Below are 16,687 nucleotides of genomic sequence, written 5' to 3'. Positions count from 1 at the left end.
TTTATAAACATATAAAACATTTTCTTCTTGTCAGCTTCCTCAAGGAACAAGATACGGTTAAAAATCTGCATTATAACGATATCATGGACTCCGTTTAGAGTCCAAGAGACTTTTATAAAGTATAACTAATTTTAATAAGCGAGGAAGAGAGTACCTACTAAAAGTTTTAAGTGTGCTGAAATGCCAGTTTTTCCTGGATAAAATATACGGGAACTTCCAAACTTCTTGGCTTCTCATTAAGACTTACATTCTTGGGGACTTCATTATATGTTTTATCTTGTAAAAGTCACGTAATATTCTCTATTGGAGAGAACAATGCACTTTTGACAATACAGGGTGAGTCTTATATAAGTGCAAATATTTAGGTAGCATATTTCGACCCCAAAAATACGATTATGAGGTTCTTTCCGCGATTTTTTTTTGAAAATTTGGATTTTTTTTAGTTTTCAGTTAAGAAACACAATTTGATAATATAGCAACATAGGTAGTAGATTAAATTTACAATAAAGAAAATCCAGAAAAGATACAATGGGTCTCAAAATTTTAGGAAAAATTTTTTTTTTGGAAATTTTCAAAATAAAATAACTCGGTTATTTTAAATTGATTTGAAAAACGAGATCTACCAGCCCTGAAAATACTTACACTTATTTAAGACTGACCCTGTATAACAACTAAACTCTATACATTATAATAGGGAAAGAGAGCATGGGACAAATTAAAAAAATAATTCGTAGTAGATTACAAAATCAGTGATTAAAAAAGGCTTGTTTGTTGGTTTGTATATCAGAGCATTGACTCAAAGCACGCTGTTTGAAAGCTTGACTTAAGTGGTTGTAACCCTCCACGAGGTAGTGATCCTACCAAAAAGTAAACAGGCAACAAAGCAATGAGATTTTTGGATGTCCGGAGTGCGGAAAACAGATAACGTCACGTATCGGACTTTTCAGTCACAGAAAAGCCCAGCCCGAATTCTGTAACTTTGACATAAAAACGTTACGCTTTCAAAGCGGTGAGCGAAAGTATGCGATAAGCGGAACGTCAAGCAGTCGATTTTGGTATTCTCGTTGCTGTGCGAGTCGTTTTCTGGATACGCGTTGAGCACATATTGACAGCATCGTAATTTCGCAGGTATCATAGACAAACTAATAAAAAGAGACTGACAAATCCCATGGTAAAGAGTGGGACCGCGTTCCCGTAGCGCAACTCAGAATAACAATTTTGAAACCAATTAGTAGGACAATGGCAGGACGTACGTCTGTATTGCTATCTTTCTTTATTATGTGTGTTTTATATGAAAAAGAAAGAGATAGGTATAAAACGTATCGTAAGACATTATCGCACATTCTGGCTGGTGGAAAATTTAAATTAGCCATTATTAGTAGTATTCTTTCATTCTGAAACTGAAAATTTTCACTTAAACTGATTTATATTCCCTATACCACGTAAAGGGAACGTGGTGTAGGGAATAAATCAGTGTAAGTGAAAATTTGCAGTTTCTTTCAGAACGAAAGAATACTACTATTATAAGGGAAATTATAAAAAAAGCAAAAATTGTACTGTTTTATTAACATATTTATTTATACATAAAAATAAACAAACTTTTTATAATATAATGACAAAAAATAACAGTGTTTATTCCACCCACCTACCAATTTTAAATGCAGAAGAACTGACTGTTGCAGGAAACGATCGGCCAATTTTTTTAAAGGGCATTAAAAATCTCATTTTCGAAAAAACTGTCTAATTGCAATAACAAAGTGAATATCCAAGCAAAGAAGCCTTTACGAGAATCATGATCCTGAACCATTTTCAAGTTTAGTTTTAATCCTAAAACAAACGTAAAATAGGTATATTAATAAAGTTTCTGGTTACTATAAACCAGCTATAAACTACCTACCCAAAAAATGAAAAAAATTAATTGTATTAATTTGTTATGTTAAGGGACGTTCGAAATATTTTTGACACTACTACTTCTACTTTTTTCTTAATAAGATGATAAATATAACTACTTACTTTTATTTTACCAGGTGTCTTTTAACATATCTATCAGAGAAAGGGGGCACCAATACATATAAAAATAGATGATACTGGCTCCTGCAGCAAATAAAATAACAAATAGTATAACCTAAAATTATAAGTAACAAAATATAAATACCTATATGGAACAAAGGAATTTGTTCCCTATCCATATTCATAAGTCAATAAAATGGAGAGTTTAGAAAAAAAGGTAAATCACCAAAAGAAAAATTAACAAACACGACGAATTCATGGTACAAAGAATACAAGGTATGATATTGCGCAGGTTGGTCGCTACGTCACAGGTGATAACAGGCGCTATTGGTCAGCACGCTCCGCGCGCCAGTTCAAATCGTCAAGATATTGTTATAAACCTGTTTTTTTGTTTATATACCGTCATTGAATTATCGCTAAGCAAGTTACTGTGGAGCAGTGCGTAAGGAGTCGGGCTAGGAAGCGAGAGACCGGAGTTCGAATCTCGGCCGGGATATAACTTTTTATTTATTTTTTAAATACTGTAGTATTCTATAGTTTATTTTGTAGTATAAAAAAAAAAGAACTATTTATTCTGTTATTTTTAATCTCCGTTATTAATATAAATTGATTGTTAGTACAATACCTCATTTAATATAAAATAATATTCTACTTTTGAAATGTATCGGGCCCTAATTGTACCTAAAAGTAATATATTTTTAGTGATATACCATATTGTAAATTATTTAATATTTCAGTCACTTAAAAAGTTAATTTGCATTGAATAATTGCCTACCATTAAAGGAAATTTCAGCTATATAATCCTTGATGGGCATATTCTGGGTATGCAAATACTTCCTTTAAATTTTGGGTGTCGTTCAACCGATTTATTCTCAAAAACCAGAAACATCTACATATAAAAAGAAGCACAGGTCACTAATTATAATAAACTTCACCCTTGGTATTACTTCCACTAATTATAATAAACTTCACCCTTAGAATTACTTCTATCACAATTACAATACGTTCATCTGCATTGGCATTTTCTACTTTTCGATGGGAAACAATAAATGTTGGGAAATAAAATGTTCCCAACATTTTTTAAATGATGTAACAATTCCTCTTGTGGTTACTTTTCCATAGATATCCTCAACTCTGTCCTCATGTGAATTCAGAGGCAATGAAAATGAAAATTATTTACCATAAACATCGCAAACTAAAAACCTAATAAACAATTTTATACCGAATATAGAAATAAATTTAGTATTCTTACCTATCGTCCAAATCCATGTTAATAGATAATTATTATTTTTAAATATATTTTGGAACTGCTGGTTTTAGTAATTATTAAATTAAACGAACTAAAAAGTCTTAAAATAAACAATTCTTAACCATAACCCCAAAAAATGCAGATTATGATGCAGATCTCCTGTCAACTTTCTTTATTTTTTTATTTATTCATTATTTTCCTAGTGACGTCACAGGTGGTATGCGCGAACGAAATTGGAGCCGCTATCGATCATACCTTGTATTCTTTGTACCATGCGACGAATTGTCATGATGTTGTCATCTTGGTTGTCATGATGACGAAAACAAAAGGCGATTGTTCTAATTTCTATTTAGAAATTACGTTTTATATGGCTGCTTCTTTCTCTCTTGTTATATTAGAATGAGATAGTGAGCCCAATAGACGCAATGCGCAGATCAACATAAATAGAACGAAATTTTGCGTTCTGAGTTGCGCTACGGGAACGTTGTCCCTCTCTTCGCCATTTAATTTGCCAGTCTCTTTTTATTTGTTTGTCTATGGCAGGTATCTAATAGTCAAATGTGACTAAAACCTTACTAAAACAATGAAAAATGTCAATGTTACGTGAATTTTATAACCTATTGTTGAGTTATGTCAACCTATTTTTCTATGGATATGTCATTATTCTTATTATACGAGGGAAATGTTGAAGACGCTTCTCAGCATTTTCGATGTTTTGAACAATATTTATAGCTACCAACTTGTAATTTGTCGATTACTTATTTAGGAATTTATAGAACAAGTAGTAGTTTTCATTAAAGAGCAAGATAACGCACGAAATCGCAATTTTTTCGATTTTCACTGACAGTTCGACAAGCAAAACGATCCTTTAAGGCAACCGTTTTCAAAGCGCTTAGCGCAATCAGTAAAGAAAGCGCGTCAGACAAGAATACCCAAATCATTAGTTAAGTGCGCGCTCAGCAAAAATTAACGTCATATACGCTGAGCGTCTAAAAGCGCTTAGCGTTTTCTAAGTTACAGAATTCGGGCCCAGGAAAGAAAACATCTTGCGTAACCATCTTCTGATGCGTGTCAAATACTCGCCAGCGTGTAATGACAGTAGCAGTAGTATATACCATAGATAAAAGAAAATAATCTTCTATGTATATACATTATGTAATTCCACAATTGTGTGTTCTTTGTTACTCGAATCTCTAAACCTGAATGTTTCCTGAAATTCCGTTTTGGCATTTCCAAAATTAGTTTTTTCAAACCGCATAAAATCACGTCACAATACTGCAGTCGTCTACATTTCGATGCTTTATTCCTAATCTCTACCTCCAACACCCCATAATTTCAGCCCAAAGACTCCAAAACCCTTAATTACATCGCGTGTTCTCGCTCTCAGCCACTGCGGCTGTTCTGATATAGGCCTAAAAGCGCCCCTTCCCATTTAAGTGGCCACGGCATTAATGAAAAAGCCTTTATTTATTTTTAAGTACCGCACGAGTTCATCGCTATGCTTTGACCTAACCTCTAATTCAGTCGTCGTCTCTAATTGTATATTAATTATCGAGGAAAAAGGAGGAGGAACAAAGAGAAGACATTAAATAAAGATTTTTGAATACGAGGCTTGTCCCGAAAAAAAGTATTAACTAAATCAATATTTAAATGGGATCGAAAGATCGTTAACCTTAATGATGAGTTTGGTGATTTTTTTGGAGGTTCCAGACCTCAGAAAAATAAGTAAACAAGACAACCCCTAATATCCCAACTAGCAAAATTGAATTTTAAAACGATTGAATTATTCTATAACAGTCGAATAGCGTTGTTTTAAGTTGGTACTGTTTCATTTTATTAGGCGTTTTATTGCGATCATTGAATCAAAAATTGTTGTATTGAATTATAAAGGGTGTCAAATAAAATAGTGTATTTAACTTTGGTGGGTGTAGACAATTTTTATTATCTTGCTAACCAACCTATGTAGACAATTTTTTTATGTAAAGCAGGTGCTCTTCGTTTAGTTCGAAAAGGTGAATGGTTTTCAAGATATTTGCGTTTAAAGATTAGGATGTATGGATTTTAGTATTGGTGAAATGACAAAATGTCAAGAAATCTATACTAATATATAAAACCCTTAAGTGACTGACTCACTGATTAATCTCGATCCTGCGCAAACCACTCAACGTAAGAAGCTCAGTTTTGGCATACAGGTTGATTCTAGGGTGTAGAGGTTCGATAAGAAGGGATTTTTCGAAATTCCAGTTCCAAGGGGGTGAAACTACCCCCCAAATATTACAATATTTTTTATTTAAAAAACGGTCAAGTCTTCTTCCGAAAAAACGCTTAAACACGTATATTTTACTTAGTTTTTTTACATATTTTAAGATTTTTTTAAAAATGTGTACGGGGTGTTTCGAAAAATCTGATCATTGATTAAACACGATCCTGCTTAAAGCTCTTGATGTAAAAAGCTGATTTTTGGAAAACGGATTGACTTTAGGGTCTAGAGGTTCGATAAGAAGGGATTTTTCGAAACTCGAATTCTAAGGGGGTGAAACCGCCCCTCAAATATTAGAATATTTCTTATTTAAAAAACGGTGAGTTTTTCGGAAAAACTCTTAAACACGTATATTTTATTTTGTTGTTTTACATATTTTAAGATTTTTTAGATATTTATATAGGGCGTTTCATAAAATATGACAATTGAGTAATCACGATCCTGCTTAAACTGCTTGACGTTTAAAGCTGATTTTTGGCAAACGGATTGACTGTGGGGTATAGAGGTTCGATAAGGAGGGGTTCCTCGAATCTCAAATTCCAAGAGGGTGAAAACGCCCCTCAAATATTACAATATTTGTTATTTAAAAAACAATTAGTCTTTCGAGAAAACGCTTGGACACGCATAATTTATTTTGTTTTTTACATATTTTGAAATTTTTTAAAAATTAATTGTGGTAATTGATTAACCACGATTCTGCTTAAACTGTTTGACATAAAAAGCTTATTTTTGTCAAACGGATTTTTCAAAAGTCAAATTCCAACGAGATGAAACTACCCCTCAAATATTACCAATTTATATAATAATATTGCCATATTGTTTTTTCTCATGCTGACATAAATGTGAGAAAATCTTATCCAGTTTGTATGGTCATGGAAATTCTTGCTTTACTGTATCATCACCATTACAAATGATTAATTCGATGCGAACGAAGACGCGGGTACACGCTAGTTTTAAATAAATTAATCTCTTGATTTCGCTAATGCTAAAATCGATGTTGGGAACTTTTAAACGCTCTCGAAAAGTATCTCGAAAACCGTTCACTGTTTTGAACTAAACGAAGAGCCCCTTTTTACATAAAAAGTCCTAGCTTTAATTTTCATTTATACACAAAGAATCTTATATCATTATTACACCTAACTTACCAAATGACATAGGCTTGCTTGCCCCACTCTTCGGTGAATGTCGCCCAGCAGTCATAGATACCACTAAAAACTTCTTGATACGAAAATATTGTCACCTATAATACAAATTCGTAAGAAGATTAAATAATATAATGAAAAATCAAAGCAAAAAAGTATACAGAGTGAAATTGTGGTTATAGTTTATTTGTTTATATGATAAAATGTAAATGAAACAAAAGAAATCCAATATAATATTTGGGAATTATATTTTATGTTTTTGCTACGCTCCACTATGGTTTCTAGAAGCTACTTTTTTGGCCAAAATTAAACAACTTACATTTAATGGAAAATATTGACTGTAAATTCAACGTGTGATTAACATTTACCTATGAAGCATCTTCTGTATCTAGTTCCAAAAAAGAAAGTTGATCAATCATCAAATTACTACTGTTCAAAAACAATCTTCTTTAGAAATATCTTCTTGCTCTTCTTCTTTTTGCATTTCTTCTTCTTCTTGCTCTTCCTCCTCGTATTCCTCTTCTTTTCCATGCTTCTCTTCAAATTGTTCTTCATTTAACTTCTTTTCGATAAAGTCAGGTACACGAAGTAATGGATAACTAAATTTACAAAGCAACCTGCACAAGTAAAGTATTTTGCAGCCTGCAAAAGTAAAGCCGAATCCTGCCTATGTTCCTCGGAAACTTTTGAGGCCGTTCTTCTCTGGGTTCTGGAAGATTGTTCCGAAAAAGGCAATCGTGGGCGGCCGGCAGATGATGTGGATGGAAGGGGTTCATTTAACTCAATGATAAAATCCTCCTTTAACCAGTCTTCATTTTGTTTTAAAAATAAATCTTTAAGCCGCGAAGCCGCCTGCCATCTTCTTTCAAAATTTATACAAAGGCGATTTATCTTTTTTCCATTGTGCCTGATAGTTCTCGTTCATTAACTTTTGAGCATTCTTTTCTGAAAAAATACGGCATAATTTACGAGGGGCATTTTTGATTTCGATAAAGTCCAAAATCAAAAATGCCCCTCGTAAATTATGCCGTATTTTTTCAGAAAAGAATGCTCAAAAGTTCAGCCACTTATGTAAAACAACCAACTGGGATACTAGCTCTTATGATGTCGACACCGAATTTTCTATTTTCGTAAAAACATTAACCAGTCTAGCGTTCAAATCCTTTCCTCTTATGCCTATAAAAAATAAGCATAATAAACCTTGGACCACTAAAGGTCTACTATAGTTCTACGCATATCTTCTTACTAAAGTTCTACGCATATCTTCTAAAAACATGCGTTCATTATCTCACTTAAAAAAATTCTCAGACAGTCTCTTCTTCCACAATTACGTAAAACTATACAGAAAAATTTATCATAAGACTATAAGAGCCGCTAAGGACCTTTATTATAATAGGAGAATAGTCAATTCTGGTAATGTTGCTAAGGAAACATGGTCTATTGTGAATGAGTTGAGAAACAAAGCTTTTCTTCGTCTAGCAATATCTCTACCTCGCCTGAGAACCTTAACGATTACTTTGTAAATGTAGCGAAAAACTTAACTAATACCATATGTCCTCCTCATGATCCACTTTCTTATCTCTCTAATGATAATGTAAACTTACACAGTTTCTTTTTTTCGCCCGTAGTTCTTGAAGAGCTTCGGAGTACAATTAATACCATCAAAAATAAATCCTCTTCTGGGACCGACGGGCTAACTTTAAAAATGTTTTCGAATCTGCCAGAAAGCACTCTGAATCACCTAACAACTTTAATAAACATGTCGTTCCAAAATGGTGTTTTTCCAAAATGTCTTAAGACGGCAATAATCATTCCTCTGCACAAAGGAGGAGACAAAGATGAAGCTTCTAACTATCGCCCAATTGCACTCCTTCCAACGCTATCTAAGATCATAGAAAGGTTGGTTAAAAGAAGGCTGGTATCTTTTCTGTTTAAGTACGAAATACTTACTGAATATCAATTTGGATTTCTAAGCAACAAGTCCACAAATGACGCTATGTTTTCCCTCCTTAATAAAGTTTACTCCAGCCTAAACAACCATCATTCTACAGCAACAATTTTCTGTGATTTTTCTAAGGCGTTCGATTGTTAATCATAAGATCTTAATTAATAAACTGCAGCACTATGGGTTCAGGGGATCATCTCTCGGATAGTTTAAGTCGTATCTGAGCAACAGAAGTCAACTTGTGAGGGTGGATACCACGTTGTCTTCTAGAAAGCCAATAGAATGTGGAGTACCACAAGGCTCAGTACTAGGCCCTGTTTTGTTTCTTCTTTTTATTAACGACATTGCTAACATAAACATCAGTGGCAAAATATGTCTTTTTGCGGACGACACTAGCTTCACTTGGAGCAACAAGGACATCGCGGCACTTCATAGGATTATATCAAATGACTTAATCACCATTAAATCTTGGTGCGATTCGAACCTCCTGAGTCTCAACATTTCTAAAACTAAGGCTTTGTCGTATAAAAACTCGTTGCAGCCTTTTGTACTTGACAACACCACCATTGACGTCGTAAAATCCGTAAAATTCTTAGGGCTTGTTGTGGACAATTCTCTGAAATGGGACATACATATCGAAGCTTTGTCGAAAAAATTGAGCTCTGCCTGTTTTGCATTAAGGTCTGTTTCTAAGGAGCTTAACTTGTCAGTGGCTAGAACTGTTTATTATGCACTTTTTGAGTCGCACCTCAGGTATGCCCTTCCATTCTGGGGTACGTGTTGTGCGGCTCAATTTGACCGCATTTTCAAGCTCCAGAAGAGAGCTGTTCGATATTCACTGGGACTAAACAGCAGAACTCATTGCCGGGGCTTTTTTAGAGAATTAAAAATATTGACTCTTCCTTCCTTATTTATATTTGAATCCGTTTGCCTAATACGTAAACATGTATCAGCTTCTCAAGAAAGGCCATCTCACACTTATCCACTCAGGAACGCGGAGCAAGATCTTTATCTACCTACCCCACGCTCAGAGTTAGTTAAAAGTTCAATATTATACAACTCGAAAAAAATGCACAATCACCTGCCATTTGAAATCAAATCCATAACATCATTTTTTTCATTTCGCAAAGCATTGAACTCTTATTTACTAGACAAGGCTTTCTACGCCGTAAATGAATTATATTTGAATTGAAAATCGAATTTGATCTTGAAAACACTGGTCTAATGTTTGCTATTGCTATATTTACTACACTGTTCATTAAAATGTTGTATCCTATGTTATAGGGCTTGTTTCTCTCTACAATTTCTTGTCTCACAATGTACCGTTTGTGTCCAGGAAGGGTTCATATTTTCATAGTTGTCGATTTTCGAAAGAAATCAGTACATTTATTTTATTTCGTATATTTTTCATTTTATTGATTTTATGGAAAGCACTGTTCATTAAAATGTTGTATCCTATATTATAGGGATTGTTTCTCTCTACAATTTCCTGTCTCACAATGTACCGTTTGTGTACAGGAAGGGTTCATAGTTTCATAGATGTCGATTTTCGAAAGAAATCAGAACATTTATTTTATTTCGTATATTTTTCATTTTATTGATTTTATGGAAAGCACTGTTCATTAAAAGGTTGTATCCTATGTTATAGGGCTTGTTTCTCGCTACAATTTCCTGTCTCACAATGTACCGTTTGTGTCCAGGAAGGGTTCATATTTTCATGGATGTCGATTTTCGAAAGAAATCGGTACATTTATTCTATTTCGTATATTTTTCATTTTATTGATTTTAATCGGGGTAATTTATTATTTCGTTTTGAGCCATTTCTGGCTCCAATTCAATCAGTAATCGACACGAAAGACAAAAGAGAATTAAAAAATATTGACATAATATTCACTCAAAACTGACAACTAAAGAGACAGCTTAATTTATTTGTCAAATTACATAGAAACCAACGCCAACCCAGCACAATATTTTTTCTATTCGTGATAAGTTCATTGAAATAATAATTTCTGAGTATTTTTTAAAACGTAACTCGGCTATGGAAAAAAATATTTTTTTTATACACGGCGATAAAATTGCATTATCGTCTTGTATAAAAAATACCTAAATACTAAATTAATAAATTAATATATTCTACCTGAGGTATACAAAACAATAAGCTTGCTAACCAAGCCATGTAAACCATAGCTTTCGATCTCCTAGATGTCCAAGAGCAGTAAGTTAATGGATAGCATATAGCTTGATGTCTATCCAGCGCTGTTGCCATAAGAATATATGAGCTGAGGTAGGGTCCAAGAATTTGGCCGTACTAAAAATAATAATTTTAAATATTATTCTTGTTTTTTTTTGTCTACTCCTATCATGTATATTAAATTAGATATACTATAAAAGCCGTACAAAATCTCCCGACTCTATTAATACAAATAAAATAGATCAAATAAATGTTGTTTTCTTATATTTCTTAAAATTTGGGACTTTAGACTAAGAATAATCCACCCAAGACATAATAAAATTTTATTGTTTCCATTTAATCTAAATTATATCAATGTGATTTTTTCTGAGATACTTTTTTATATAGATTTTTTCCTTAAAGAAATCAGTTTTTTCCTCTTTGCTTGTTTCTATATCTTTCAACTCGAGACTGCCTCTAATTTAGAAAATTGATTTTACGCATCCCACACCAATCTATACGTTTAATGAGGATCTTATAAAAATGTTTTGGGATATTTTTAAATCTTTTATAAGAAGAGTTTTCAAGAATAAATTCTTATTAATAAATTTCTAAATATTTATATTTATTTTATTTTACTTGGTTAATTAAAGGAACATAAAACTTTTTTTTTATGTGTCAAATTCAACGAGTGTAACTATAGTTTCTCGGCATATAATTACTTACAAGGTGTTATACTTTTTATATATATTTTTATATTATTTGCAACGCTTGAAATTGTTTAAAAAATTATTTGTGGACGTTTGAAAAAAATAGCATGTTCTATTTGGAGTAAAATTATCTTTTTGTTTCTCGCCTGTTGTGTCAAACGTACAGCCTTGTCACAAAAGGTATCATTTTTACTCCTAATAAAACAATATACTAGTATTTACTAGATATTATAAAAAAAAGGGGTTGCAGAAAAGACTCTTCTAAATTTGTCTATTTTTGTAGATTATTTAATTTTTGGAGTGATTTTTATTGGTAACTAGTGTTTTTTCACATTTATGAATACTACTTATGAAACCTATCAAAGATCACAGCATTTTTAACTTATGAATTATTTCTAAAAATAATTTAATAAATAATATTTTCTTGCCTTTAGCCGTGTATTTTTTTCTAATTTCGAAAAATCGAAAGTAGAGAAAAAATAAAAAGTAAAAAGAAAATTGTTTTGCTTGTCGTAAAGGGGGGAACCAAGCTCCACTCCCACAACCGGTTTCTGGGCCTACCCTTCATCAGGTGGGCTGTCCAGGGGCTGGTTCTCACCGATACGGCAAGCAAAACCTTTCCAATATCAATACACGATGTAGTAAAGTGTCGGTGAGATATTAGCGCATCTCCCGTCAAAAGATGGTAAAGAGCGTTTTTCGGCCCGCTTGGTTCCCCAGGGTCCTTTACGACAAGCAAAATAATTTTCTTTTTACTTTTTATTTTTTTCTCTCTTCTTTCGATTTTTCGAAATTAGAAAAAAATACACAGCTAAAGGCAAGAAAATATTATTTATTAATATACACTAAAGCTGTAAGAATTTTGTTAATTTCATAAAATAATTTATATTACACATTATATTTATATAAGTGAGCTTACTTTAACTAATTTACACAGAAGGAATCCTCCATAGAATCTGTATGTAATATCCCATGCTAATTGTGGAAGGACTGTAAAAAATGCTACCATCAAATCGGCTACGGACAGATGGAGGATGAAGAAATACATTCGTGACAGTTTTTTTCTTCCACAATATCTGAAAAAGAAAATTAAATGTACATAAAACAATTATTCCTCCAGATCTATTAAGATTAAAATGGGGAACACTGTACTGGCCACAAAATCCTACTTAATAAACCTTTGTGAATAACTATGCAGGCCTACCTGAATATTTTTAAAATTAGGTCATGATAGATGAGATAAGATATCTAGATGGGATAACAGAAAGTTAAAATTAATGGAATTTCTTTTTAGAGAACATTACTGTCAAAAATTTATACGATCTTATTTTTCGCTGACTCTTTTTTCTGATATTACTCGTCGTTAAATTTACTGCTTCTGCTAAATCCTTTACAAAAAATATCATACTTTTATTGCTACTTTTTGTCGTTTAGTTTACTCGTAAACATATATCTCCACTTCCACTTCTTTTTTGCTTTTACGATGATACATTTTTCTAAATGACAGAGTTTTCTTTAAAAAAATCTTACGTTTATAACTTTCAAATCATCATAAGATGAACGTTAAAGGGTCATAAATTTATTCTTTTTTATACGAAAAAAATGGAATGGCTGTTTTGTCAAATCGAGATAATATTAATATGGGTTAGTCTTAGAATGTTATTACTACATTTGATGATAAACTATATTCTATCGGCAAGCGAAGTCTCGGTTAGGGGGTTACAGTCTAAAAGTGAATCGCTATGGCGATCTAGTAAGTCGAAGAGAGAAAAATGCGAAGTATTTATTACATATCCATTTAATCCGATGCTAGATTTCATAGCTTCGGAATATACTTGCTCTTATTTCTTTATTCAAAACATCTTATTGTACTGAACATATTGACCGTACCCTTCGTAAACACGACATTCGGCATCCAAGGCCAGAAATGCAGATCCGGTATATATTCGGTATCCTTTGGATAGTCGTTTGGTTCATACAATATTTTACTTTGAAGATTTATCTTCCAGTAGCGAAAATCCCAGACTTTTTACAAGATATGTCTATTTTACATATCTTCTTCTTCTTCTTCTTCTTCTTTTAGAAGGCGTATCGCCTGTTTAGTTCCGGTTTCCTCCTCGTCTAAGCAACTCTTGCGAGGTTGACTGCCAACTATCTTGCCAACGTTTAGGTGGTCGTCCAGTAGGTCTTCTGCCATGGGGTACGTTGTTGCGAATTATTATGGCCATTCTGTCGGGGCCCATTCTGTGTCCGCACCATATGTCATCACTGGTCGTATGCAGGTTTTGTATATTCTTGACTTACATTCTGTACTCAAATGTTTGTTTTTCCATATGGGATATTTAAGATGTCCTGATATTGCGGCAGCTTTATTGGCTTATTTCCTTACTTCTTCTTCCAGGAATCCTGAGCTTGTAATTTTGCATCCGAGGTACTCGAATGACATTATCTGATCAATAGTTTTGTTTTTTATTACCAATTTGCACCGTAGAGGCTCCTTTGTAATGGTCATGCATTTGGTCTTATTTGTGGAAATTTGCATGTTAAGTTTTTCTGCCTGTCTGTTTAAAGCTTGTAGCATTCTTTGGAGGTCGTCCTCTGACTCTGCAATAAGTACTGCGTCATCGGCATAGCATAATATGTTTACTTTATGCATTCCCATTCGATATCCTAATCCAGTATTCTTGACGGTTTTTATTACTTGATCCATGATTGTGTTGAATAACAGAGGGCTGAGGCTGTCGCCTTGGCGAATACCAGTTGTAGTTCGAAGATGCTGCGTTAAGGTAAAATTTGTTCTTATTTGGGTTGTTGTGTTTATGTTTAAGTCCTTGATAAGTTCTGTGAGTTCTTTCGAGACATTACTGCTTTCCAAGATGGTGATGATGTCTTTTAGTTGGACTCTATCAAAGGCCTTTGTTAAATCTATAAAACATAGGCTAGAGAGTTATATTCTAAGGATTTTTCAACTAGTTGCTTGAGTATGAATAGTGCATCGGTAGTTGATCGGTTTCTTCGGAATCCTTGTTGTTCCTCGCTTATTGGCACTATTGAGGAGATTTTGTCCGTAATGATCTTAGTCAGAAGTTTTAGCGAAAACTAATGTAAACCAGTAATGTTATTCCTCTATAGTTTGCTGGGTCTGTTTTATCTCCCTTTTTAAAAATGGGTATTGTTATACTTTGTTTCCATTCTTCTGGTATTTTCTTATGTTGTAATATAATGTTTGTGTATCAGTTTGTGTATTCTTCTATGAGTTTTGTGTATTCTTCTATGACAGCCGTGCCTGCGTTTTTTATTAGCTCGTTTGGTATTTTATCTTGATTAGGAGATTTTCTATTTTTAAGTTTCCTTATTGTCTCTTCTACTTGCTTGTAAGTGATTTGCGCATAATCTTCTGTATTATCTCTTTGGCTTGTCTCTTGTGCTTCCATTGGATCATCTGTTTCTGCGTATAAGTCTCTGAAATATTTTTCCCACATTGTTTCATTTGTTTCTCGTTTCAAACCCCTCAACATCTTCCAAATACGTTTTTGTGCTCCGTACATATCCGCCTCCATTTCGCTACTAAATCGCTGACAATATTCTTCTTTAATTTCTCGTACTCTATTATTAGTCCTGTTCCTTATTTCGGTATAGATATTGAGGCTGTCGCCTGGGCGAATACCAGTAGTATTGTATTGTAAGTATTTTTCCTTCTTTTCCCTTGTAATGTTCTTGACTTCTAATGTAAACCAAGGTTTAATGTTCGGCCTTCTATTGTGTGATACAGTACGTGTTCCTAAAGCTTCTTTAGCACCTTTGCAGATGTTTTCTTTCAGTTTGTTCCAAGCTGTGTTAGGAGTATCAAACTGTACTATGGGGTTACAGAATTCGGTCAAAATGTGTTTGGCATCTGTTTGAATAAAGTTGTTTAGTGCTTTCGTGGTTGAGGGATTCTATATTTATTATCTTTTCATGTCTTGGTATTTTGTCTATCGCTGACTGTAGATTTTCGTAGAAGTCCATTGACATTTCTTCAGGTTTATTAATGTCGGGTGCGTACACTGATATAATGTGAATGGGTTGATCAAACATAATCTTTACTCTCAGGATTCTGTCGCACACGTATTCTATGCTTTCTATATTCTGTTCATATTTATCATTTATAGCTACTCCAACGCCTGATGTTGGTCTTTTGGTACGCCTGAGTATATTAAAATGTAGTTATTTAGTTTTGTTGTTCCTTTTCCTTTCTTTTTTGTTATTTTACATATTTATGGTAGTAATTATCAGTAATTTCAGCTTTAGACAGAGTAGAGATTGAACTAAAATTTGATTTCTACAAACTACAGTGACATAGTTTCATTATTGTGAGTTTTCAAACAATTACTGTGAATATTATTTTTAATTTTCTAATGGAAGCATGAGACTGTGCAGAAAGAAAGAATAATCAAATTTAACAGAGTAGGAAAAAAAAGAATGTATTATAATGTAATCATATATTTTCGTTTTATACCTATGCTGTTAGAAAAAATAGAACTCTCTCTCGTAGAACTGAAGCGAGTGAGTTCTTAAAATAAAATACTAAAATAGGTTTCCGAAAAATTCGAATTTCAAAACAATTAGCTAATGTATCGTGAAAGGGTTAGGGCTTAGAGAAAATGGCCATTGACGTATAAAAGTCAATTAGGGGGATTTCTAAGCAAAAATTACCGTTAAAAACTTCTGTCAATAAAACTCTTGTATTATCAATAATAAATAAAGGTCTGCTAGCTTTGTTTTCTATTTATAACTTTGTTTGGTGTAGTTATCATATAATGAATTAATAAGAAATGACTTAATAGCCAAAATGTACAGGGTGTTCCATTTTCGTTTGTCTTGCAGGGTTTTTCGTTTCTAGAGATTTAAAGATGCGGTTGTCGAAAAATGTAAAGAGGTCATGCAAATCGCAAAAAACATAAAATCCAAGATGGCGGACCCTTTCCATATCATAAATGGGCAAGACAGCAATTTTGTCATCTGCCTGTCAAATAGAAACAGTTATATGCAAACATAGGCAGTCTTCTTTGCAGCCATCGGCAATCGACTTTAAAAAATGTTTTCGAATCTGCCAGAAAGCAAGTCTGAATCAGGAGAACAACTTTAATAAACATGCTGCATTTTTTGAGGTTATAGTTAAGAATTGTTTATTTTAAGACTTTTTAGTTCGTTTAATTTAA

At 33.1% G+C, this 16,687-nt stretch overlaps 1 protein-coding gene across 2 annotated transcripts in view; it reads right to left on the bottom strand.

Moving 5' to 3' along the window:
• Positions 1–16,687, bottom strand: part of LOC115887926 (oxytocin receptor-like) — a 169,519-nt gene that overhangs the window by 41,588 nt on the left and 111,244 nt on the right. For both annotated transcript variants that reach the window (XM_030907460.1, XM_030907459.1), the window contains exons 3-4: positions 12,406–12,562; positions 10,744–10,914 (exon numbers count right to left, since the gene is read on the bottom strand). In XM_030907460.1, the coding sequence (XP_030763320.1) occupies positions 10,744–10,914; positions 12,406–12,562 (328 nt within the window). The remainder of the gene's footprint in view (positions 1–10,743; positions 10,915–12,405; positions 12,563–16,687) is intronic.

The sequence above is a fragment of the Sitophilus oryzae genome, unplaced genomic scaffold, assembly GCF_002938485.1.
Source record: "Sitophilus oryzae breed Bouriz unplaced genomic scaffold, Soryzae_2.0 scaffold_682_pilon_pilon, whole genome shotgun sequence".
NCBI lineage: Eukaryota > Metazoa > Arthropoda > Insecta > Coleoptera > Curculionidae > Sitophilus > Sitophilus oryzae.
Note: the sequence above shows the minus strand (reverse complement) of the source record. Positions and strands in the feature narration are given on the sequence as shown.